Consider the following 26,641-nt stretch of genomic DNA (forward strand, 5'->3'; position numbering starts at 1 on the left):
TCTCTATTAAACTTGAATAAACACCAATGTTTGATGCAGATGCATGTTCACCAATGTCAGTGAATAAGGTTATATTACAGCTTTTTCTTGTTGGCTAGATATTCTTTCTGCATGTAAATTCTGTTTTCCTGTTCCAAAGTTGAACTTGGCTTTTATTGCAGGTGAATGCTAATGTTACCATGTTCAAGGCAGACATGCATTGGGTACGGAAAGTATTCAGAACCCTTTAAATTTTTCACTATTTGTTTCATTGCAGCCATTTGCTAAATTCAAAAAAGTTCGTTCTCTGACACCTCATTGGGGAACACAGGACCATGGGTGTTATGCTGCCTATCCATAGGAGGACACTAAGTAGATGCAAAAGCATAGCTCCTCCTCTGCAGTATACACCCCCTGGCCGGGCCAGGCAACCTCAGTTTTAGCTTAGTGTCTGTAGAAGGCACATCCTTTCAAGGTTTTGTTATTTTTTGAGGGCAACGGTTTCCCTTTGGGACCGATCTCCCAATACCATCAACGGGCGGGAACGCGGAGTGTCGTCTCCACGTACCCCGTCCTGCGATGTTGGATCCTGGGCTGCCTTTTACTGGACGACGGGTCCCACAGACACCGATTTTCCAGAGCCCAGGGCAGAGGCACAATTCCTCAGCCCCTCTTTGCAGGCTCTGAGTTGAACATGGCACCTGTGTGGCTGGACACAGCAAGCTGACTCTGATATTTCCACTGCCTGGACTGAGGCAGCGTTAAGGTGAGATCCCCCTGACTGGTTTCCCAGACAAAGGAAGAAAAGACGGTGCAGGGAAGGCTCCCAGGACTACTGAATTTACAGTATTTATTATGAGAAAGTCCCTTGCTGATTGCAAGGAGGAGAGCCCCAGGGATCCTGAACACACAGTGTTAATTTTCTTTATCGTTCCTTTGGGAGACCCAGACCATGGGTGCCTCCGGAGGACACACAAAGTACTACACTTAAAAGTGTAGCTCCTCCCCCTGAGCTCATACACCCCGTGGTGAGCCTGTCCCAGCCAGTTTATCACTTTGTGTTCAGGAGGCATACATGCACACATGCATTCTCATATGATTTTTTCCTTTTTGGAATGAGATTGAAGAAGTGCGGGTCCACGTCTGGACCCACGGCATGTCCCTTCTCACCCCACTGTGTCGGTGGTGTTGTAAGGTTGATTTCCAAGGCTGGAGCCTTACATGCCGTGCTCCTTCACCATCCCTCCTGGGCTCTGGCTTGAAGTGGGAGCCAGCAGGGTCTCCATGCCTGGCAAGAGACCGGTCTCCATCCGCAGCCCTTTAGGACCCTGCTGGACCGGAGCACTCATCCCCAGGGACCTGGCCCTGCGTCTCAGCAGCTAAGTACCTGAGACGTTTATATATTGGGGGTCCCTGTGCTTTATTGTTTGGGGAGAGTGTGCTTACTGTATTTATTGGCATTTCCGGCGGGTTCTCTAGCTGTCGCCCGAGAACCGCGCCGATGGTGCCTGCGTGTCTGCCTCGCCGCTCAAATTTAGGCCCCGGCTTTGCCGGAGGCCTAGTTTCTGTTCACTGCCCTCGCATGTCACTCATGCAGAGGGACAGGCTCGGCTCCTCCCGGCGGCCGTCCTGCACAGGGGAGGGACACTCCCCACTGCTGTGCGTGTCTCCTCCCCTGTAGGTCTCTATGGCCCTCCAGATCCCGCTCTCCTCCAGGAACGCCCCAAGTCCCGCCCCCTCTCTTCGCTCCGGCGGCCATTTTCTCAGACAGGGTTCACTCTGCGCTGGCCTGCACTCTGCATCCCTGCTGAGGTGCTGTGCATTGGGGGTCCGGGCTTCGGGATCTGGAGGGCACACAACACCGCTTCCAGCGGTTTGGTAAGCCACAACCGGTCTCTGGTTGTGGACCTCTGTATATACTCTCTGGGGTTCATTCTCTTGCAGAACCCCCACTCCAGCAGCATGTCTCACACGAGGAGCAAGGCTCCAAAGCTTTATACTGTATGCGCTGCATGTAAGCTCCTGCTGCCTGAACCGAGCACCTATCCACATTGTGATGTCTGCTCTAACTTGGCGGTGCCACAGCCTGGAGTCTCACCCCCAGTGGTCTCTCGGGCTGCTCCTGCTCCTGTGGCTGAACCCCCGGCTTGGGTAGAATCCTTTTCTAGGTCTATCTCCCAGTCTTTTGCTGAGTCCATGGGACTTCTGTCCAGGACTTTGATGAATATGCATCAGCCCCCTTCACAGGGTGCCTCTACTGCTAAGGGTCCCTTAGGATCTCTATCTTCTGACCTCCGTCCACCGGAGCTCACAGAGGATTCATCATCAGGGCCCAGACCCCGTCCTCCTAAGAGGAGACGCAGGGTATCCTCTCTCTCCTCATCCCGCGGCTCTGATTCCAGAGCTGACTCGCAGGATGAGGAGGATGCCTTTACAGGGGGCTCGGAGGCTAACTCCATGTACCCCATTGATCTTTCCGAGGGTGACTCAGATCTTAGTGACTTGATTGCTTCCAATTAATTAATTCTGTACTGGATCTCAATCCGCCAGTATCAGAGGAGCAACCCTCTCTGGCAGAAAAGCACCAGTTTACCTCGCCTAAGAGAGTAAAGAGTGTGTTCTTTAACCACTCCAGTTTTCAGGCCGCTGTGACCAAAGACAGGGCCTGTCCTGACAAACACTTCCCAAAGCGTGGTTCTGATGACCGTTTCCCCTTTCCACCTGAGGTGGTCAAGGAGTGGGCTCATTCCCCAAAGGTAGACCCTCCGGTGTCTAGGCTCTCAGCCCGGACCGTTGTGTCGGTGGCTGATGGCACCTCCCTTAAGGATTCCACTGACCGTCAGATTGACCTTCTGGCCAAATCCGTGTATGAAGCAGCGGGGGCCGTGTTTTCCCCAACTTTTGCAGCAGTGTGGGCTCTTAAAGCCATTTCTGCTTCTCTAGAGGAGATGCATTCCCTCAGCAGGGAATCTATGCCCGAGATGTTTGCCTTAACTTCTCAAGCTTCAGCTTTTTCATCTTATGCCATGTCAGCCATGCTGGAGGCTTCTCACCGCACTGCGGTGGCTTCGGCTAATTCCCTCGTTATCCGCAGGATCTTGTGCCTTCGAGAGTGGAAGACAGATTTTTTCTCTCAACTCCCCCTTGCTCTAAGGCCGCCGCCTTCTCACAGGCCGTGGCAGCCTTGCAGGCCAACGGAGTAATTGTACCAGTTCCCGCCCGGGAACGGTTCAGAGGTTTCTACTCAAATCTCTTCCAGTTCCCAAAAAGGACGGTACCTTCCGGCCCATCCTGGATCTCAAGCTTCTCAACAAGCATGTTCAGGTGCGGCACTTTCGCATGGAGTCTCTGCGATCAGTCATTGCCTCAATGACCCAAGGGGATTTCCTGGCGTCCATCGACATCAGAGATGCCTATCTGCATGTGCCAATTGCAGTTTCACACCAGCGTTGGCTACGTTTTGCAATAGGAGAAGATCACTTCCAATTCGTGGCTCTCCCCTTCGGGTTAGCCACGGCCCCTCGGGTATTCACCAAGGTCATGGCAGCAGTGATTGCGGTTCTGCACCTCCAGGGGTTGGCAGTGATTCCTTACCTGGACGACCTTCTAGTCAAGGCTTCATCCAGCGCAGACTGTCAGCGGAGTGTCTCGCTCACTCTCGCCACTCTAGCCCAATTCGGGTGGCTTGTCAATCTTCCCAAATCCACTCTGACTCCGACCCAGAGTCTCACGTACCTAGGGATGCAGTTCGAGACTTTGTCGTCTCTAGTGAAGTTGCCCTTAAACAAACAGCTGTCACTCCAGCTGGCGGTGCGCTCTCTGCTGAGGCCCCGCCGTTATACCCTCAGGCGTCTGATGCAGGTGCTGGGTCAAATGGTGGCGTCCATGGAGGCTGTTCCCTTTGCCCAGTTCCATCTGCGCCCCCTGCAGCTGGACATTCTGCGCTGTTGGGACAAGCGGCCTTCCTCCTTACACAGGTTAGTGGCTCTGTCGCCACGGACCAGGAGCTCTCTTCAGTGGTGGCTTCGGCCCCTCTCCCTGTCCCAAGGGCGCTTCTTCCTGGCCCCGTCCTGGGTGATTCTCACCACGGATGCCAGTCTATCCGGCTGGGGAGCAGTATGTCTCCACCACAGAGCGCAGGGCACTTGGACTCCGTCCGAGTCAGCCCTTTCAATCAATGTGCTGGAGACCAGAACCGTGCTTCTAGCTCTCCTAGCTTTTCACCACCTGTTGGCGGGCAGGCACATTCGAGTCCAGTCAGACAACGCGACAGCGGTTGCCTACATCAATCACCAAGGCAGGACACGCAGCCGCCTGGCAATGATGGAGGTACAACGCATCCTTCAATGGGCGGAGGACTCCAAGTCCACCATATCCGCAGTCCACATCCCAGGCGTGGAAAACTGGGAGGCAGATTATCTCAGCCGTCAAAGCGTGGACGGTGGCGAGTGGTCCCTGCACCCGGCAGTGTTTCAGTCAATCTGCCGCAAATGGGGCACTCCGGACGTGGACCTAATGGCATCCCGTCACAACAACAAAGTTCCTGTTTACGTGGCTCGCTCCCACGATCCTCAGGCCTTCGCCGCGGACGCTCTGGTTCAAGACTGGTCCCAGTTTCGTCTGTCCTACGTGTTTCCCCCTCTAGCTCTCTTGCCCAGAGTCCTGCGCAAGATCAGAATGGAGGGCCGTCGAGTCATCCTCATTGCACCGGACTGGCCCAGGCGAGCTTGGTATCCGGACCTGCTCCATCTGTCCGTAGAGATGCTGTGGCATCTCCCGGACCGTCCAGACCTACTCTCGCAAGGTCCGTTTTTCCGCCCGAATTCTGCGGCTCTCAAATTGACGGCATGGCTCTTGAGTCCTGGATTTTGTCAGCTTCTATAATTCCTCCTGAAGTCATCTCCACTATGACTCGGGCCCGTAAGTCTTCCTCCGCTAAGATCTATCACAGGACTTGGAAAATTTTCCTGTCCTAGTGTCGCTCTACAGACCATCCTCCTTGGCCATTCTCCTTGCCGACCCTTCTGTCTTTTCTACAGTCCGGTCTGCAGCTAGGACTGTCCCTCAACTCTCCCAAGGGACAAGTCTCAGCTCTGTCAGTTTTGTTCCAGCGGCGTCTCGCTCGGCTGGCTCAGGTCCGCACCTTCATGCAAGGCGCGTCTCACATCATTCCGCCTTATCGGCGGCCCTTGGATCCCTGGGACCTTAACTTGGTCCTCACGGTATTGCTGAAACCCCCTTTTGAGCCTCTTAGGGAGGTTTCTTTGTATCGTCTTTCTCAGAGGGTGGCCTTTCTGGTTGCCATAACTTCCCTCAGGAGAGTCTCTGATTTGGCTGCGCTCTCTTCGGAGTCACCTTTTTTAGTTTTTCATCAAGACATCAAGACAAGGTGGTTCTCCGTCCGACTCCGGACTTTCTTCCTAAGGTGGTCTCTCCTTTCCACCTTAACCAGGACATTACCCTACCTTCCTTCTGTCCGGCTCCTGTTCATCGCTTTGAAAAAGCGCTGCATACTCTAGATCTGGTGCGTGCTCTCCGGATCTATGTGTCTCGCACCGCTGCGCTTAGGCGGTGCACCTCTCTTTTTGTGCTAACCACAGGTCGGCGCAAGGGCCTCCCTGCTTCTAAGCCGACCTTAGCCCGTTGGATTAGATCGACCATTTCGGACGCCTACCAGAGTACTCAGGTGCCTCCCCCGCCGGGGATCAAGGCACACTCGACCAGAGCTGTCGGTGCCTCTTGGGCTTTTAGGCACCAGGCTACGGCTCAACAAGTCTGTCAGGCTGCCACTTGGACTAGCCTGCATACCTTCTCGAAGCACTACCAAGTGCATGCTCATGCTTCGGCAGATGCGAGCTTGGGCAGACGCATCCTTCAGGCGGCTGTCGCCCATTTGTGAAGTTAGGTTCTGCCTACTTCTTAGTTTTCTTCATCGTTCCTTATGGGAGACCCAGACCATGGGTGTATAGCTTCTGCCTCCAGAGGACACACAAAGTACTACACCAAAAGTGTAGCTCCTCCCTCCGAGCATATACACCCCCTGGATGACAAATCCAACCAGTTCAATGCTTTGTGTTCAGGAGGTCACACACACACATGCATTCTCATCTGATTTTTGATTTTTACTTTTTGATTGCAAAGATTTGGAAGAAAAGCGGGTCCAATCTGGACTCCCGGCATGTCCCTTCTCACCCCACTGTGTCGGCGGTGCTGTTAAGGTTGATTTTACAAGGCTGGAGCCTTCACATGCCGCGCTCCTTCACCATCCTCTGAGGCTCTGGCTTGAAGTGGGAGCCATCACGGTTCTCACTGCTTTGCAGGAGACCGGTCTCCATCCGCAGCCCTTTCAGGATCCTGCCGGACGGAGCGCACACCTCTCAGGGACCTGGCCCTGCGTCTCATAAGCTAAGTATTGAGACGTTTTTCAGGGGTCCCTTGTACATTTATTGTCGGGAGAGTGTGTTATTTCACTTTGTTGTGATTTCCGGCCGGTTCTCTGTTTTTTTCCTGAGAACCGCGCCGAGGGTGCCTGCTCGTCAGCCGCATGGAAAAATCTAGGCCCCGGCTTCATGCGGCCTAGTTTCAATTTCACTGCCCCTGCATGTCAGTCATGCAGGGCAACAGTGCGGCGCCGCCCACCGGCCGTTCAGCAGAGGGGAGGACACTCCTCTCTGAGGAGATGTTTCCCTCCCCTGTATATCCCCTTGGCCCTCCGGTTCCCGCTTTTGGACTAATCCTCCGCCCCCCCTCCTCACTCCGGCGCCATTTTATCAGCGTTCACACACTGATTGGCGCTGGCTGCTGCAGCTCTGCATCTGTCTGGGGGTCTGAGCTGTGGAATCCGGAGGGCACACAAAACGGCCACAACCTCTGGTTGTGGACTTTCTTGTACTCTCTGGGGGTCATTCTGAAGGAGTGTGTTCTTTACTGCAGAACCTCCACCTCAGCAGCATGTCTCTCACTAGGAGCAAGGCTGCAAGGCTGTACTCAATATGCGCTGCATGTCAGCTCATACTGCCTAAACCGAGCACATATCCGCATTGTGATGCCTGCTCTAACATGGTGGTGCCTCAGTCTGAGGTCTCATCCCCAGTGGTCCCTCCGGCTGCTCCGGCTCCGGTGGCTGAACCCCCGGCTTGGGTAGAATCCTTCTCTAAGTCTATCTCCCAGTCCTTTGCTGACTCCATGGGACAGCTGTCCCGGACTCTGCTGAGCATGCATCAGCCCCCTTCTCAGGGTGCCCCTGCTGCTATGGCTCGCTCAACAGAGCTCGCAGAGGATTCTTAATCTGGTCCCAGACCCCGTCCTCCTAAAAGGAGATGCAGGGGCTCCTCTCCTTCCTCGTCCCGCGGCTCTGATTCACGAGCTGAATCGCAGGACGAGGAGGATGCTTTTACTGTGGGCTCGGACGCTACCTCCATGTGCCCCATTGATCTCACCGAAGGTGATGCAGATGTTAGTGATTTGATTGCGTCCATTAATTCTGTACTGGACCTCAATCCACCAGTATTAGAGGAGCAACCCTCTCTGGTAGAAAAGCACCAGTTTACCTCACCTAAGAGAGCAAGGAGTGTGTTCTTTAACCACTCCAGTTTTCAGGCCACTGTGACCAAGCCCAGGGCCTGTCCTGACAAACGCTTCCCAAAGCGTAGTTCTGATGACCGTTTTCCCTTTCCACCAGAGGTGGTCAAGGAGTGGCATTCACCAAAGGTTGATCCTCCGCTGTCTAGAGCCCAGACAGTTGTATCTGTGGCCGATAGCACCTCACTTAAGGATCCCACTGACCGCCAGGTTGACCCTCTGGCCAAATCTGTATATGAGGCGGCAGGGGCCTCGTTCTCCCCGTCTTTTACAGCGGTATGGGCTCTTAAGGCCGTCTCTGCTTCTCTGGAAGAGTTGCATTCCCTCACAGGGACTCTATGCCCGAAATGGTTGCCTTTAATTTTCCCAGGCTTTGGTTTTTTCATCCTATGCCATGTCTGCCATTCTGGAGGCTCCTCACCGCATGGCGGTGGCTTCCGCTAATTCCCTCGTTATCCGCAGGATCTTGTGACTTCGAGAGTGGAAGGCAGATGCTTCTTCAAAGAAGTACCTTGCTGAGCTCCCCTTTGCTGGGTCCCGGCTGTTCGGTGAACAACTGGATGAAATTATTAAGGAAGCTACTCATGGGAAGAGTATTTCCTTGCCACATGCTATAACCAGGAAACCTGTCCAGGGCAGGAACCAGTCGAGGTTTCGTTCCTTTCATTCCTCTAACTGGTCATCCTCTAAGTCCTCAGCCTCGTCCACTAACTCAGCCAAGAATCAGAAACCCAGCTGGCGCACGACGCCTCAAAAAAGCGGAGGAGCCGCTGCCACCAAGGCAGTCTCCTCTTGACTATCTGGCTGCCCCAGCATCGTCCTTGGTCGGTGGCAGGCTCTCCCACTTTGGCGACGTGTGGTTCCAACTAGTCTCCGATCAGTGGGTGAGAGATATAATCTCTCACGGCTACAGGATAAAATTTTCTTCCAGCCCGCCAAACAGATTTTTCTGTCCGCTCCCCCCTGCTCCAAAGCCGCCACCTTCTCTCAGGCCGTGGCTTCCTTGCAGGCCAACGGAGTAATTGTACCGGTTCCCGCCCGGGAACGGTTCAGAGGTTTCTACTCCAACCTCTTCATGGTCCCCAAGAAGGACGGTTCCTTCCGGCCCATCCTGAATCTCAAGCTTCTCAACAAGCATGTTCAGGTGCGGCACTTTCGCATGGAATCTCTGCGATAGGTCATTGCCGCAATGACCCAAGGAGATTTTGTAGCATTCATCGACATCAGAGATGCCTATCTGCATGTGCCAATTGCAGTTTCACACCAGCGTTGGCTACGTTTTGCAATCGGAGAGGAACATTTCCATTTCGTGGCTCTCCCCTTCGGGTTAGCCACGGCCCCTCGGGTATTCACCAAGGTCATGGCAGCAGTGGTTGCGGTTCTGCACCTCCAGGGGTTGGCAGTGATTCCTTACCTGGACGACCTTCTAGTCAAGGTCTCATCCTGTGCAGACTGTCAGCGGGGTGTCTCACTCACTCTCGCCACTCTAGTCCAGTTCGGGTGGCTTGTCAATCTACCCAAGTCCACTCTGACCCCGACCCAGGAACTTACGTACCTAGGGATGCAATTCGAGATTCTACCGGCACTTGTGAAGCTGCCCTTAGTCAAACAGCAGTCCCTTCATCTGGCGGTGCGCTCTCTGCTGAGGCTCCGCCGTCCTTCCATCAGGCACCTCATGCAGGTGCTGGGTCAGATGGTGGCGTCAATGGAAGCGGTTCCCTTTGCCCAGTTCCATCTGCGTCCCCTGCAGCTGGACATTCTCCGCTGTTGGGACAAGCGGACCTCTTCCTTGCACAGGCCAGTGGCTCTGTCGCCACAGACCAGGAGCTCTCTTCAGTGGTGGCTTCGGCCCCTCTCTCTGTCCCAGGGATGCTCCTTTCTGGCCCCGTCCTGGGTGATTCTCACCACGGACGCCAGTCTATCCGGCTGGGGAGCAGTGTTTCTCCACCACCGAGCACAGGGGACTTGGACTCCGTCCGAATCAGCCCTCTCGATCAATGTGCTGGAAATCAGAGCTGTGCTCCTAGCTCTCGTAGCCTTTCACCACCTGTTGGCGGGCAGGCACATTCGAGTCCAGTCAGACAACGCGACAGCAGTTGCCTACATCACTCACCAGGGCGGGATACGCAGCCGCTTGGCAATGTTGGAAGTTCAACGTATCCTTCAGTGGACGGAGGACTCCAAGTCCACCATATCCGCAGTCCACATCCCAGGCGTAGAAAGCTGGGACGCAGATTATCTCAGCCGTCAAACCGTGGACAGCGGCGTGTGGGCCCTGCATCCGGCAGTGTTCCGGTCAATCTGCCGCGAGTGGGGCACTCCGGAAGTGGATCTAATGGCATCCCGGCACAACATCAAGGTCCCGGTTTACGTGGCTCGCTCCCACGATCCTCAGGCCTTGGCGGCGGACGCGCTGGTTCAGGATTGGTCCCAGTTCCGTCTAGCCTACGTGTTTCCCCCTCTAGCTCTCTTGCCCAGAGTCCTGCGCAAGATCAGAATGGAGGGTCGTCGGGTCATACTCATTGCTCCAGACTGGCCCAGGCGAGCTTGGTACCCAGACGTGCTCCGTCTGTCCATAGAGGTGCCGTGGCATCTCCCGGACCGCCCAGACCTTCTCTCACAAGGTCCGTTTTTCCGCCAGAATTCTGCGGCTTTCAGATTGACGGCGTGACTCTTGAGTCCTGGATCCTGACGGCTTCAGGCATTCCTTCCGAGGTCATCTCCACTATGACTCAGGCTCGGAAGTCTTCCTCGGCCAGGATTTACCACAGGACTTGAAGAATTTTCCTGTCCTGGTGTCGCTCTTACGGCCATGCTTCTTGGCCGTTTCCTTGCCGACCATCCTGTCCTTTCTACAGTCCGGTCTGCAGCTAGGACTCTCCCTCAATTCCCTCAAGGGACAGGTCTCTGCTCTGTCAGTGTTGTTCCAGCGGCGTATCGCCCGACTGGCTCAGGTGCGCACCTTCATGCAGGGCGCATCTCTCATCATTCCGCCTTACCGACGGCCTCTGGATCCCTGGGACCTCAATCTGGTCCTCACGGCCTTACACAAACCCCCCTTTGAGCCTCTTTGGGAGGTTTTCTTTGTTTTGTCTTTCACAGAAAGTGGTCTTTCTGGTGGCCATAACTTCTCTCAGGAGAGGCTCTGATTTGGCTGCGCTCTCTTCGGAGTCACCCTTTTTGTTTTTTTCACCAAGACAAAGTGGTTCTCCGTCCGACTCAGGACTTTCTCTCTAAGGTGGTGTCTCCTTTCCACCTTAACCAGGACATTTCATTGCCTTCCTTTTGTCCGGTTCCTGTGCATCGCTTTGAGAAAGCGTTGCATACTTTAGATCTGGTGCGGGCGCTCCGGATCTATGTGTCACACACCGCTGTTCTTAGGCGGTGCACCTCTCTTTTTGTGCTGACCACAGGTCAGCGCAAGGGTCTCTCGGCTTCTAAACCAACCCTAGCTCGTTGGATTAGGTCGGCCATATCCGATGCCTACCAGTGTACTCAGGTGCCTCCCCCGCCGGGGATCAAGGCACACTCGACCAGAGCTGTCGGTGCCTCTTGGGCTTTCAGGCACCAGGCTACGGCTCAGCAGGTCTGTCAGGCTGCCACTTGGTCTAGTCTGCACACCTTTTCGAAGCACTACCAAGTGCATGCTCATGCTTCGGCAGATGCGAGCTTGGGCAGACGCATCCTTCAGGCGGCTGTCGCCCATTTGTGAAGTTAGGTTTTGCCTACTTCTCAGTTTTCTGTTTATTTCCCACCCATGGACTGCTTTGAGACTTCCCATGGTCTGGGTCTCCCATAAGGAACGATGAAGAAAAAGAGAATTTTGTTTACTTACCGTAAATTCTTTTTCTTATAGTTCCGACATGGGAGACCCAGCACCCTCCCTGTTGCCTGTTGGCAGTTTTCTTGTTCCGTGTGTTTTCACCGGCTGTTGTTGTAGACAGAGGTTCCGGTTATTCCGGGTTTTACTCTTTCTCTACTTATGGGTGGATGTCCTGCTTCAGCTTTTGCACTAAACTGGTTGGATTTGTCATCCAGGGGGTGTATATGCTCGGAGGGAGGAGCTACACTTTTGGTGTAGTACTTTGTGTGTCCTCCGGAGGCAGAAGCTATACACCCATGGTCTGGGTCTCCCAATTGGAGCTAGAAGAAAAGGAATTTACGGTAAGTAAACAAAATTCCCTTCTTTCTGTTTATTCCCACCCAGGGACTGCTTTGAAACGTCCCATGGTCTGGGTCTCCCAAAGGAACGATAAAGAAAAAGAGAATTTTGTTTATTTACCGTAAATTCTTTTTCTTATAGTTCCGTATTGGGAGACCCAGCACCCTCCCTGTTGCCTGTTGGCAATTTCTTGTTCCGTGTGTTATCACCGGCTGTTGTCGTGGACAGAGTCTCTGGTTGTTCCGGCTCTTGCTCTGTTCTACTTGTGGGTGGCTATTCTCCTTCAGCTTTTGCACTAAACTGGCTGGGACTGGCTCACCAGGGGGTGTATAAGCTCAGAGGGAGGAGCTACACTTTTAAGTGTAGTACTTTGTGTGTCCTCCGGAGGCAGAAGCTAAACACCCATGGTCTGGGTCTCCCAATACGTAACTATAAGAAAAAGAATTTACGGTAAGTAAACAAAATTCTCTTTTTTCTTTAGCTGCGTGCTGGCTGGAGGTGGGGGGAAGTCCCTCCCTGTTTGCAGAAAATCCTGCACAGATAATTTACCGGTGGCGGGGGGAGGGCCCAGAGCTGAGGAACTCACACTGTTTATTTGCTCTGCTTATTTGCTCTAGCTGCGTGCTCTGATTGCAGGAAAGCCGGCAGAGATAATCCACCAAGCTGTGTGCTGACTGGAGGGAAGGGGAGAAAAACTGTCACAGAAGCTCCCTTCCCGCCGTTTTTTGCTACCGACAGCAGGAGGGCATACCAACTTCTTCTTGGCGCTCTTTTAGCGCTAAGCCCCGACCCCGGCTGGCCGCGATAAGCCCGCCCCCTTCCCCAGGAAAGCGTGCGAAGTTCTCCACAGAACTTACTCCTTCCTGGGGACGCAGGGCCATCGGCTGATTCTGGTGAGGTACTTGCTTCACTTGTAGCTCTGCTGAGCATTGCTCCCCCTCCTGGCATACTCCTATTAGGAGCATGCAGAATTCTAAGGGTACAAATGAACGCCCAGATGGAGTACATACCGTTACCTGGGGATTTTCTCCTTGATGCTATTAAGAGGGCTTGAACGGTATCTAAGGACTCTGCTTGTATTATGCTTTGAAAGCCTGGGTTGCATACTCCATATGACTTATTTTCTGGATGCATGAATTTGTCTATTGCGGCAAGTTAGCCTGAACCTGATTTAGACTGTACGTTCAGCAACAAGCTACCAGGTGCATCAAGTGGTGTTATAGTATTAGTGTTTCTTTATCGTTCCTATGGGAGACCCAGACATTGGGTGTATAGCTTCTGCCTCCGGAGGACACACAAAGTACTACACTAAAAAGTGTAGCTCCTCCCTCTGAGCATATAAACCCCCTGGATAACCAAATATAGCCAGTTCAATGCTTTGTGTTCAGGAGGCACACATCCACACATGCATTCTCATCTGATTCTGATTTTTGGAAAGAGTTTGAAGAAAAGCGGGTCCAAGCCTGGACTCCCGGCATGTCCCTTCTCACCCCACTGTGTCGGCGGTGTTGTTAAGGTTGATTTCAGGGCTGGAGCCTTACATGCCGCGCTCCTTCACCATCCCTCGGGCTCTGGCTTGAAGTGGGAGCCAGCACGGTTCTCCCTGCCTTGCAGGAGACCGGTCTCCATCCGCAGCCCTTCAGGATCCTGCCAGACGGAGCACTCATCCCCAGGGACTTGAAACCCTGCGTCTCACAAGCTAAGTATCTGAGACGTTATTTTCGGGGGGTCCCTTGTACTTTATTGTTGGGGAGAGTGGGCTGTGTATCTATTCTGACATTTCCGGCCGGTTCTCTGGTTTTCACCTGAGAACCGCGCCGATGGTGCCTGCGCGCCGGCCGCATAGTTAAATTTAGGCCCCGGCTTCGCCTGAGGCCTAGTTTCGATTTCACTGCCCCTGCATGTCAATCATGCAGAGGGACAGTGCGGCTCCGCCCAGCGGCCGTTCGGCACAGGGGAGGGACACTCCTCTCTGAGGAAATATTCCCTCCCCTGTAAAGCTCCTTGGCCCTCCGGATCCCGCTCTTAGAGTAGGCCCCGCCCCCTCTCCTAGCTCCGGCGCCATTTTATCAGCGTTCTTATGCCATGTCTGCACAGCGATCGGTGCTGGCTGCAGCATCTCTCTGGGGGTCCGGGCTGTGGGATCTGGAGGGCACAGAGACGTCCCAATGTCAAACGGTCTGGTAAGCCACAACCTTCGGTTGTGGACCTGCTTATATACTCTTTGGGGGTCATTCTGGCTCAGAGCCCCCACTTCAGCAGCATGTCTCACACGAGGAGCAAGGCTGCAAGGCTGTACTCAATATGCACTGCATGTAGGCTCGTACTGCCTGTACCGAGCACATATCCACATTGTGATGCCTGCTCTCACATGGTGGTGCCTCAGCCTGGAGTCTCATCCCCAGTGGTCCCTCCGGCTGCTCCGGCTCCGGTGGCTGAACCCCCGGCTTGGGTAGAATCCTTCTCTAAGTCTATCTCCCAGTCTTTTGCCGACTCCATGGGACAGCTGTCCCGGACTCTGCTGAGCATGCATCAGCCCCCTTCTCATGGCGCCTCTGCTGCTACGGCTCGCTCAGCAGAGCTCACAGAGGATTCTTCATCTGGTCTCAGACCCCGTCCTCCTAGAAGGAGACGCAGGGTCCCCTCTCCTTCCTCGTCCCGCGGCTCTGATTCACGAGCTGACTCGCAGGACGAGGAGGATGCCTTTACTGGGGGCTCGGACGCTACCTCCTGCCCCATTGATCTGTCCGAAAGTGACACAGATGTTAGTGCTTTGATTGCGTCCATTAATTCTGTACTGGACCTCAATCCGCCTGTATCAGAGGAGCAACCCTCTTTGGCAGAAAAGCACCAGTTTATCTTGCCTAAGGGAACAAGGAGTGTGTTCTTTAACCACTCCAGTTTTCAGGCCACTGTGACCAAGCCTAGGGCCTGTCCTGACAGACGCTTCCCAAAGCGTGGTTCTGATGACCGTTTCCACCAGAGGTGGTCAAGGAGTGGGCTCATTCACCAAAGGTAGACCCTCCGGTGTCTAGACTCTCAGCCCGGACAGTTGTATCAGTGGCTGATGGCACCTCACTTAAGGATTCCACTGACCACCAGGTTGACCTTCTGGCCAAATCTGTATATGAGGCGGCAGGGGCTTCGTTCTCCCTCACCAGGGACTCTATGCCCGAAATGGTTGCCTTAACTTCCAGGCTTCAGCCTTTTCATCCTGTGCCATGTCTACCATGCTGGAGGCTTCTTTACCGCACTGCGGTGGCTTCGGCTAATTCTCTCGCTTTCCGCAGGATCTTGTGGCTTCGAGAGTGGAAGGCAGATGCTTCTTCAAAGAAGTACCTTGCTGGACTCCCATTTGCTGGGTCCAGGCTGTTCGGTGAACAACTGGATGAAATTATTAAGGAAGCTACTGGCGGGAAGAGTACTTCCATGCCACAAACTAAAACCAGGAAACCTGTCCAGGGCAGGAACCAGTCGAGGTTTCGTTCTTTTCGTTCCTCCAACTGGTCATCATCTAAGCCCTCGGCCTCGTCCACTAACTCAGCCAAGGACCAAAAACCCAACTGGCGCACGAAGCCGCGTCCTCAGAAGACCGCAGGAGCTGCTGCCACTAAGGCAGCCTCCTCTTGACTATCTGGCCGCGCCAGCAACGTCCTTGGTCGGTGGCAGGCTCTCCCACTTTGGCGACGTGTGGTTTCAACACGTCTCCGATCAGTGGGTGCGGGATATCATCTCCCACGGCTACAGGATAGAATTCTCTTCCAGCCCGCCAAACAGATTTTTTCTGTCAACTCCCCCCTGCTCCAAGGCCGCCGCCTTCTCACAGGCCGTGGCATCCTTGCAGGCCAACGGAGTAATTGTACCGGTTTCCGCCCGGAAACGGTTCAGAGGTTTCTACTCAAATCTCTTCCTAGTCCCCAAAAAGGACTGTTCCTTCCGGCCCATCCTGGATCTCAAGCTTCTTAACAAGCATGTTCAGGTGCGGCTTTTTCGCATGGAGTCTCTGCGATCAGTCATTGCCTCAATGACCCAAGGAGATTTCCTAGCATCCATCGACATCAGAGATGCCTATCTGCATGTGCCAATTGCAGTTTCTCACCAGCGTTGGCTACGTTTTGCAATCGGAAAGGAACATTTCCAATTAGTGTCTCTCCCCTTCGGGTTAGCCACGGCCCCTCGAGTATTCACCAAGGTCATGGCAGCAGTGGTTGCGGTTCTGCACCTCCAGGGGTTTGCAGATCCCTTTGCCTGGACGACCTTCTAGTTAAGGCTTCATCCAGTGCAGACTGTCAGCGGAGTGTCTCGCTCACTCTCGCCACTCTAGTCCAATTCGGGTGGCTTGTCATTCTGCCCAAGTCCACTCTGACTCCAACCCAGAAGCTCACGTCCCTAGGGATGCAATTCGAGACTCTGCCGGCACTTGTGAAGATGCCCTTATTCAAACAGCAGTCCCTCCACTGGCGGTCTTTGCTGAGGCCCCGCCGTCATTCCATCAGGCACCTAATGCAGTTGCTGGGTCAGATGGTGGCGTCAATGGAAGCGGTTCCCTTTGCCCAGTTCCATCTGCGTCCTCTGCAGCTGGACATTCTCCGCTGTTGGGACAAGCGGACTTCCTCCTTGCACAGGTTAGTGGCTCTGTCGCCACAGACCAGGGGCTCCCTTCAGTGGTGGCTTCGGCCCCTCTCTCTGTCTCAGGGACGCTCCTTCCTGGCCCCGTCCTGGGTGATCCTCACCACGGATGCCAGTCTATCCGGCTGGGGAGCAGTATATCTCCACCACAGAGCGCAGGGCACTTGGACTCCGTCCGAATCAGCCCTCTCGATCAATGTGCTGGAAATCAGAGCTGTGCTTCTAGCTCTCTTAGCCTTTCACCACCTGTTGGCGGGCAAGCACATTCGAGTCCAGTCAGACAACGCGACAGCGGTTGCCTACATCAACCACCAGGGCGGGACGCGCAGCCGCCTGGCAATGTTTGGAGGTTCAACGCATCCTTCAATGGGCGGAGGACTCCATGTCCACCATATCCGCAGTCCACATCCCAGGCGTGGAAAACTGGGAGGCAGATTATCTCAGCCGTCAAACCGTGGACAGCGGCGAGTGGGCTCTGCATCCGGCAGTGTTTTCGGTCAATCTGCCGCAAGTGGGGCACTCCGGAAGTGGATCTTCGCTCCCACGATCCTCAGGCCTTTGCAGCGGACGCGCTGGTCCAAGATTGGTCCCAGTTTCGTCTGTCTTACGTGTTTCCCCCTCTAGCTCTCTTGCCCAGAATCCTGCGCAAGATGAGAATGGAGGACCGTCGGGTCATCCTCATTGCTCCAGACTGGCCCAGGCGAGCTTGGTACCCAGACCTGCTCCATCTGTCCGTAGAGGTGCAGTGGCATCTCCCGGACCGTCCAGACCTTCTCTCACAAGGTCCGTTTTTCCGCCACAATTCTGCGGCTCTCAGATTGACGGCGTGGCTCTTGAGTCCTGGATCTTGACGACTTCTGGTATCCCTCCTAAGTCATCTCCACTATGACTCGGGCTCGGAAGTATTCCTTGGCCAAAATCTATCACAGGACCTGGAGAATTTTCCTGTCCTGGTGTCGCTCTTCCGGCCATGCTCCTTGGCCTTTTTCCTTGCCGACCCTCCTGTCCTTTCTACAGTCCGGTCTGCAGCTAGGACTATCCCTCAATTCCCTCAAGGGACAGGTCTCGGCTCTGTCAGCGTTGTTCCAGCGGCGTATCGCCCGGCTGGCTCAGGTGCGCACCTTCATGCAGGGCGCATCTCACATCGTTCCGCCTTACCGGCGGCCTTTGGATCCATGGGACCTTAATCTGGTCCTCACGGCTTCGCAGAAACCCCCCTTTGAGCCTCTTAGGGAGGTTTCTTGGTCTCGTCTTTCACAGAAAGTGGTCTTTCTAGTGGCCATAACTTCCCTCAGGAGAGTCTCTGATTTGGCTGCGCTCTCTTCGGAGTCACCTTTTTTGGTTTTTCAAGACAAGGTGGTTCTCCGTCCGACTCCGGACTTTCTCCCTAAGGTGGTTTCTCCTTTCCACCTTAACCAGGACATTTCCCTGTCTTCCTTTTGTCCGGCTCCTGTTCATCGCTTTGAAAAAGCGTTGCATACTCTGGATCTGGTGCGGGCGCTCCGGATCTATGTGTCTCGCACCGCTGTTCTTAGGCGGTGCACCTCTCTTTTTGTGCTGACCACAGGTCGGCGTAAGGGCCTCTCGGCTTCTAAGCCGACCTTAGCTCGTTGGATTAGGTCGGTCATTTCCCATGCCTACCAGTGTACTCAAGTGCCTCCCCCGCCGGGGATCAAGGCACACTCGACCAGAGCTGTTGGTGCCTCTTGGCCTTTCAGGCACCAGGCTACGGCTCAGCAGGTCTGTCAGGCTGCCACTTGGACTAGTCTGCATACCTTTTAGAAGCACTACCAAGTGCATGCTCATGCTTCGGCAGATGCGAGCTTGGGCGGACGCATCCTTCAGGCGGCTGTCGCCCATTTGTGAAGTTAGGTTTCGCCTACTTCTCAGTTTTCTGTTTATTCCCACCCATGGACTGCTTTGAGACGTCCCAATGTCTGGGTCTCCCATAGGAACGATAAAGAAAAAGAGAATTTTGTTTACTTACCGTAAATTCTTTTTCTTATAGTTCCGTATTGGGAGACCCAGCACCCTCCCTGTTGCCTATTGGCAGTTTCTCGTTCCGCGTGTTATCACCGGCTGTTGTCGACAGAGGCTCCGGTTGTTCCGGTTCTTGCTCTATCTCTACTTGTGGGTGGCTATTCTACTTCAGCTTTTGCACTAAACTGGCTATATTTGGTTATCCAGGGGGTGTATAAGCTCAGAGGGAGGAGCTACACTTTTTAGTGTAGTACTTTGTGTGTCCTCCGGAGGCAGAAGCGATACACCCAATGTCTGGGTCTCCCAATACGGAACTATAAGAAAAAGAATTTACGGTAAGTAAACAAAATTCTCTTTTTTTGGAGGATGTACCATATTATCTATTGGTCCTGGTGCGACTCTATTATGGTTTGAAGCTGTGTGTTTCAAGGATCCATGCTGTTATATCCCTGATGAGCCCCTATTTGCTAATTAATGGGGCGAAACGCGTAGGATGAATCCTGGACGTAAAACAGCTTAAATCAATATTTGATAATCGTTGTGTGTCGACTTGAGGACGTAGTCTGGCCCATCCCTACTAGTCTGCGACTGATGATTAGTGACGACTTAACTCCCTCCTTTGCACAATCTATGTTTGCATATAATCTTGTGGGCTTTATCTTTGGTGTTGCACCTTACCCACTGTTATTTAGACACACTGGATATCTTCTTCAGAGTGAGTGGAGGATCAGTTTAGGACGACAGTCGACGAGGAACGGGGGCGTCATGGTCAATTAGGACGCCGACCCCCGTATGTAAGGAATGGTGAGAGAAGGATTAATTATTTTTCTCACCTTTTCTTTTCAAAAATCAGTTTAATACATTTTTATCACTTTATGTATGTATGTACTCTGTGTCCAATAAAAAATAAAGACTATGTTTTTAAGGTAATAGGAATTTTCGGTTTTTGATGATTATACTTTACCTTGGTATCTATATTCGTTTTTTTGGAGAATTCTAAGGGTACTAAGAGATTATTCAGCCTGCACTGCCTGCCACGCTGAGCTACCACGCAAGCACACCTCTTCTCTCTGTGAGTCCTGTGCCCCTATAGGCCCCCAAGACCCCCCCGCCACCACCGGTGCAACAGTCAGCCCAGAGCCTAGGGCACCCAGCCCACCGGAATAGGCACAGTTTCTGTCCCAATCCATGGAAAAACTGTCACAGAACCTGGTTCTGGCTATACAATGTCGTCCTCCACACCCTTCTGGGCCCCTGGACGGAACGCAGCCTGAGGATACCCCTATGGAGGATCCTTCTGAGGTAATCCGGGCACATGCTTCACCGGTTGCAGGGATCAGGAAAAGAGCACACGGCCGGGTGTCTCCAGCACTCTCTCATGGCCCCCATGACTCTCCCTCGGGAGCACACGGGGCAGGCTCTCCCACACGCTCCACGGCTTCTGAAGAGCTGGAGGAGGGAGAATGCTGTTTGTACCAGGAGGATTCCTTGGTTTCATCCTCTCCAGATGATCAAACTGCAATAGACTCCCTTATAGCAGCAGTCAACCAAACTCTGCATGTGGAGGATCCCCCATCCACTACCACTGACCATGCGGTCTCCTTTAAGAGGGCAAGGAAAGGTTTTCGCTGATAACCCAGAGTTTCAGGTTATCCTCACAAAGCAAAGGGAGAAGCCTGACAGGCGCTTCGGTAACCGAAAACTCATGGAGTCCCGGTACCCTTTTGCCTCACCTGCCCCTAAGGGCTGGGCCGATCCACCCTCGGTCGACCCCCCCGGTCTCCCGCCTTGCCACAAAGACGCTCCTGTCTTTACCCGATGGTTACTCCATCAAGGACCCGACAGACAGACAGGTGGAGACCCTCGCCCGCTCTGTTTTTGAGGCTGCGGGTTCCTCCCTCTCGCCCCCCTTTGCCTCTGTGTGGGTCGCAAAGGCGATCTCTGTCTGGGCAGAATCCCTTAACACTTCGCTTGAGGAATCCCAGTTCACTCATACCTTCACAGAGGTAACAGCTCAAATTGCCGCTGCGGCGGAGTACCTCATGCAGGCCTCCATGGACGCTGCTACCTGCGCAGCGTTTGCTGCCTCAAATACCATAGCCATCCGCAGAGCTCTCTGGCTCCGACAATGGCGAGCGGACTCTGCCTCCAAGAAGTCTCTCACGGACCTTCCCTTTTTCCAGATTGATGCTTTGGCGAACGTCTGGACAAGCTCATTTCTGACGCCACGGGAGGAAAAAGCACCTCCCTTCCACTGCTGAAGTCCAGGACGACCTTCACCAGACGTCCACATTCCCCGTTCCACTCCTTCTTCGGAACTCATTGGTTCGTCGACATCGTGTGCTGTCCCCGCCACCAGCTGCGGACTACGCAGGGACCGACCTTCTCAGCTCTCCCCGAAACCCACTTCATGATGGCAGCCTAGACCGAAACAGTCCAGGACTAGGGAGACTCGTCCACGATGTTTTTCCCCCCTCATGACTCCTTCGACGCCCCGGAAGACACACTCATTGTAGGAGGTCGACTGTGGCTCTTTCGACACATCTGGGCTGCCGCCTCAGACGACAAATGGGTGTGAGACCTTGTGTCTTCCGATTACCAGGACCCGACCCCCGAGTCGGTTATTTCTCTCAAACCCCCCAAAGACTCGAAAACGACGCAAAGCTTTTTTCTCAGCAATCCACTCGCTCCAAACAGCAGGAGTGATAATACCTGTCCTGGACGACGAGAAGTTCAGGGGTTTTTATTCCAACCTCTTTGTGGCCCCCAAAAAGGATGGGTCAGTTCGACCCATCCTGGACCTCAAACACCTGAACAAACATGTGCACGTACGGAGATTCAGAATGGAGTCCCTAAGGTCCATTATTGCATCCATGGTTGAAGGGGAATTCCTCGCCTTACACATCAAGGACGCGTACCTGCACATACCCATGGCCCCAGATCACCAAAAGTTCCTCCGCTTTGCAGTTCAGGACTCCCACTTTCAATTCGTTGCTCTACCCTTCGGCCTTGCCACCGCACCAAGGGTCTTCACCAAAGTCATGGCAGCCGCCATGAGCGTCCTTCACGCCAGGGCAGTAGTTGTTCTCCCTTACTTGGACGGCCTCCTCATCAAGGCCCCCTCCTTCCGCGACTGCTCAACCAGCGTACAGATCACTGTGGACACCCTATCCCGCTTAGGGTGGCTAGTGAAGCTAGACAAATCATCCCCGATCCCATCACGATCCATCACCTTCCTGGGCATGTCCCTGGACACCCGTCGGGGCTTGATCATCTCCCTCTGGACAAGGCGATCGCTCTTCAATGAGCGGTACGCTGCCTTCTACGTCCTCCATCTCGCTCCATTCGATTCAGCATGAAGGTGCACGGCAGGATGGTGGCGGCTATGGAAGCAGTACCCTTTGCTCAACTGCACCTCCGCCCACTGCAGCTAGCCCTTCTAGCAGCCTGGGACAAGAGCCCCTTCTCCCCGGACAGACATCTTCACCTGACGCCTTCAGTCAGGTACGCACTCCGCTGGTGGCTTCGGTCCTCATCCCTATCGAAGGGGAGATCTTTTCTCCCAGTGAACTGGCTGGTCCTGACCACGGACGCCAGGCTCCTAGGCTGGGGAGCAGTGTACCGGCACCACACTGCTCAAGGACGTTAGACGCCCCAGGAGTCTTCCCTACCCATAAACATCCTGGAAATCTGCGCGATCTTCCTCGCGCTCAGGGCGTTCTGCCCTCTGCTAGCGGCTCATCAGATTCGAGTCCAATCGGACAATGTGACAGCTGTAGCCTACATCAATCTGCAGGGAGACACCTGCAGCAAGGCAGCTTATCTCGAGGTCCACAGGATCCTCAGCTGGGCCAAATCGACAGGGTCAGTGATATCAGGGGTACACATACCGGGAGTAGAGGACTGGTCAGCAGACTGCTAAGTCGCCAAGGCCTGGCCGCCGGAGAGTGGTCTCTCCACCCAGAAGTGTTCCCACACATCTGCACTCGCTGGGGTACACCAGACGTGGATCTAATGGCCTCAAGGTTGAAAGCAAAGGTACCCGCGTTCATAGCCAGGTCACGCGATCCGCAGTCCATCGGCGCGGATGCTCTAGTCTGCTCCTGGCACCACTTCCGCCTGCCTTACATATTTCCACCTCTACCTCTGCTGCCGCGGGTAATCAGGAAAATCAAGGCAGAGGGAGTCCCGGTGATACTGATAGCACCGGACTAGCCCAGGCGCGCCTGGTACGCCGAATTAGTACAAATGCTCGTAGACGTACCGTGTCGCCTTCCAGACATCCCAGACTTGCTGACCCAAGGGTCCATTTCCCACCAGAACTCCAGAGCCCTGAAGCTGACGGCATGGCCATGGAGACCTGGGTATTAACAAGAGCAGGATTCTCCCCCGCGGTTATCTCCACCATGATCAGTGCCCGAAAACCTGCTTCATCCCGCATTTACCACCGTACGTGGAAAATCTTCCTTTCTTGGTCCAGGGAAACTAACGTCCAGCCTCTGCCTCTGGCCATCCCCAGAATTCTCGATTTTCTGCAGGTCGGCTCTCCGTTCCCTTAAAGGGCAGCTCTCAGCGCTCTCAATCTTCTACCAATGCCGCCTGGCTCAAAAACCGCAGGTCAAGACCTTCCTCCAGGGCGTTTTCCCATCTAGTTCCCCCGTACAAACGGCCACTGGACCCATGGGACCTCAATCTCGTTCTGGACGGTCTCCAGAGGTCCCCCTTTGAACCTCTCAAGGAATCCTCCCTTGCTCTTCTGTCCTGGAAGGTAATGTTCCTGGTGACAATTACGTCCATCAGACAGGTTTAGGAGTTAGCAGCACTCTCTTGCCGAGAGTTTTTTTTCTGTTTTTTCACCAGGACAAGGTGGTTCTGCGCCCCCTTCCAGATTTTCTTCCAAAGGTTCCTACCCCGTTTCATTTGAACGAGGACATTGTTCTGCCTTCCTTTTGTCCACACCCAGTTCATAGGGTGGAAAGGTCTCTGCATTCGTTAGACCTCGTCAGAGCTCTCAGATATTACATTTCCAGGACATCCCCCTTTAGGAAAACGGACTCTTTGTTCGTCATTCCTGAGGGGCCTAAGAAGGGACAGGCAGCTTCAAAGGCGACTCTGGCTCTCTGGATTCGCTCCGCGATCCAGGAAGTCTACCGCATGCAACCCAAGCCCATTCCTAGTGGGCTGCGGGCTCATTCCACGCGAGCAGTTGGCGCTTCGTGGGCCATTCGGCATCAGGCTTCAGTGGAACAGGTGTGTAAGACTGCGACCTGGTCTAGCCTACATACGTTTTCAAAGCATTACAGAGTCCATACCCAGGTTTTCAGCTGAGGCAAATCTGGGTAGGACTAATAAATAATTCTGCAAACGACAGTAGAGGACCTTCTCTCAGTAGATGCTCCAGGCTGTCTGGGACTGGTTCCTAGTCCTTGGGTTGCGTTGTCTTGTTTTTATTTTTCCCACCCTTGGACTGCTTTAGGACGTCCCATGGTCCTGTGTCCCCCAATGAGGCGTCAGAGAAAAACGGATTTTTGTGTACTTATCGTAAAATTTTCTCTTAGCCATCATTGGGGGACACAGCACCCACCCTGTTGCCCTGTTGGGCCTTGGTTCTCTCAGTACCTTATTTGGTTATGACTTTTTTTTTTTTTTTTCTCATGTTCCTCTGTTGAGATAAGTTTTTACTGGCTTTTTCTCCTACTGCTTGTATACTAAAACTGAGGTTGCCTGTCCCGGCCAGGGGGTGTATACTGCAGAGGAGCAGCTATGCTTTTGCATCTACTTAGTGTCCTCCTATGGATAGGCAGCATAACACCCATGGTCCTGTGTCCGCCAATGATGGCTGATGGCTAAGAGAAAACGATTTTACGGTGAGTACACAAAAATCCGTTTGTTTTTTTTCTCATTAATCTACACTCTGCACCCCATCTTGACAGTAAAAAACAAATATAGATTTTTTTGCAAATTTATTAAACAAGAAAAACTGAAATCACATGGTCTTAAGTATTCAGACCCTTTTCTCAGACACTTGTATTTAAGTCACATGCTGTCCATTTCCTTGTGATCCTCCTTGAGATGGTTCTACTCCTTCATTGGAGTCCAGCTGTGTTTAATTAAACTGATAGGACTTGATTTGGAAAGGCACACACCTGTCTATATAAGACCTCAGCTCACAGTGCATGTCAGACCAAATGAGAATCATGAGGTCAAAGGAACTGCCCAAGGAGCTCAGAAACAGAATTGTGGCAAGGCACAGATCTGTTCAAGGTTACAAAAGAATTTCTGCAGTACTCTGGGTTCGTAAGAGCACAGTGGCCTCCATAATCATTAAATGGAAGAAGTTTGGTTCCACCAGAACTTTTCCTAGACCTGGCCGTCCAGCCAAGCTGAGCAATCATGGGAGAAGCGCTTTGGTGAGAGAGGTAAAGAAGAACCCCAAGATCACTGTGGCTCAGCTCCAGAGATGCAGTAGGGAGATGGGAGAAAGTTGCACAAAGTCAACTATCACTGCAGCCCTCCACAAGTCTGGCCTTTATGGCAGAGTGGTCCGACGGAAGCCTCTCCTCAGTCCAAGCCCTATGAAAGCCCACATAGAGTTTGGAAAAAAAAACACATTAAGGACTCCCAGACTATGAGAAATAACATTCTCTGGTCTGATAAGACGAAGGTAGAATGTTTTGGTGATAATTCTAAGCGGTATGTGTGGAGAAAACCAGGCACTGCTCATCACCTGCCCAATACAATCCCAACAGTGAAACATGGTGGTGGCACCATAATGCTATGGGGGTGTTTTTCAGCTGCAGGGACAGAATGACTGGTTGCAATTGAAGGAAAGATGAATGCGGCCAAGTGCAAAGATATCCTGGAAGAAAACCTCTTCCAGAGTGCTCTGGACTTCAGAGTTGGCCGAAGGTTCACCTTCCAACAAGACAATGACCATAAGCACACAGCTAAATTAACAAAGGAGTGGCTTCAGAACAACTCTGTGACTATTCTTGAGTGGCCCAGCCAGAGCCCTGACCTAAACCCCATTGAGCATCTCTGGAGAGACCTGTAAATGGCTGTCCACCAACGTTCACCATCCAACCTGACGGAACTGGAGAGGATCTGCAAGAAAGAATGGCAGAGGATCCCCAAATCCAGGTGTGAAAAACTTGTTGCATCATTCCCAAGAAGACTCATGGCTGTACTAGCTCAAAAGGTGCTTCTACTCAATACTGAGCAAAGGGTCTGAATACTTATGACCATGTGATAATTCAGTTTTTCTTGTTTAATAAATTTGCAAAAATTTCTACATTTGTTTTTTTTTTCCTGTCAAGATGGGGTGCAGAGTGTACATTAATGAGAAAAAAATGAATATTATTGAATTTAACAAATGGCTGCAATGAAACAAAGAGTGAAAAATGTAAAGGGGTCGCAATACTTTCCGTACCCACTGTAGATATATGCTGGTTTTATACTTTGGATTGTTTTTCCAAAGCAAAATATTTTTTTAAATCTAAAAAAAGCCCAAACATTATTTTCCATCAGGTAAAAAATAGTTTTCTATGAGGTGGAGCATTTCTGGGGACAGATGCCCTTAATACAGAGCACTAGTTTGCCAGATCTCTATATCTGAGCATATTTTCTATCAAGCATGGCTGACATTACTAAGCGTCCTATAACATGCTGCAGCTAGTCTACCATACATTTTTGAAAGCAGTCTTTTGCTAATGTTAGTCTAATGTTTAAGGAGGCATTAAGTTTGTAATTGCTATTTAAACCCTATTGTGTCTTAAAAGTACACGTATGCATACTATTGTATTTCAGTATTAATAAAAGAGTCTATCTCAATTTCTTGCAGGTTCTGGTTCATCATATACAGGTCAACAGACACCTAACCCAATGATCCCAACAGCAGTACCAGTTCCTTCCCAGCCACCGGTGCCCGGTAATCAGCACCCCAGCATGCCTCTTCCTGTCCCATTTAATATGGGTAGTGACTTAGTTGACTCTTTTCATCACAACCCTTCAACTAACCCATACTCAATTCACCAATCCATGCATGGCACCTTCCCTCCAGCAGCATGTTTTGTTGGAGGGGCACCTCCACTTATGCATAACCCTATCATAACCATGTCGCCAGCCTTTCCTAACTTGCCATCCTCCCTGAATTCAGCTGCATCTCATAGCCCCGCCATCGTAGCCGCAATGCACGGAGGCTCTGCCATCACTTCCAGTCCTGTGCCAGGTGAGCTCATTGAAGAGAGATGAGTGACCATTCTCATTCTGGGCTGAGTACTGAAGGAAAAGGGACTATTTCATAGCAGTGTT

At 52.8% G+C, this 26,641-nt stretch overlaps 1 protein-coding gene across 6 annotated transcripts in view; it reads left to right on the forward strand.

Annotated features, from left to right (window-relative positions):
• SMARCC2 (SWI/SNF related BAF chromatin remodeling complex subunit C2) overlaps positions 1-26,641 on the forward strand; it is a 254,922-nt gene that overhangs the window by 218,769 nt on the left and 9,512 nt on the right. For 4 of the 6 annotated variants that reach the window (XM_075336975.1, XM_075336976.1, XM_075336974.1 and 1 more), the window contains one exon: positions 26,172-26,558. In XM_075336975.1, the coding sequence (XP_075193090.1) occupies positions 26,172-26,558 (387 nt within the window). The remainder of the gene's footprint in view (positions 1-26,171; positions 26,559-26,641) is intronic. The other 2 variants (XM_075336977.1, XM_075336979.1) reach the window with 2 other exon arrangements.

This window comes from Anomaloglossus baeobatrachus, chromosome 2, assembly GCF_048569485.1.
Source record: "Anomaloglossus baeobatrachus isolate aAnoBae1 chromosome 2, aAnoBae1.hap1, whole genome shotgun sequence".
Lineage (NCBI taxonomy): Eukaryota > Metazoa > Chordata > Amphibia > Anura > Aromobatidae > Anomaloglossus > Anomaloglossus baeobatrachus.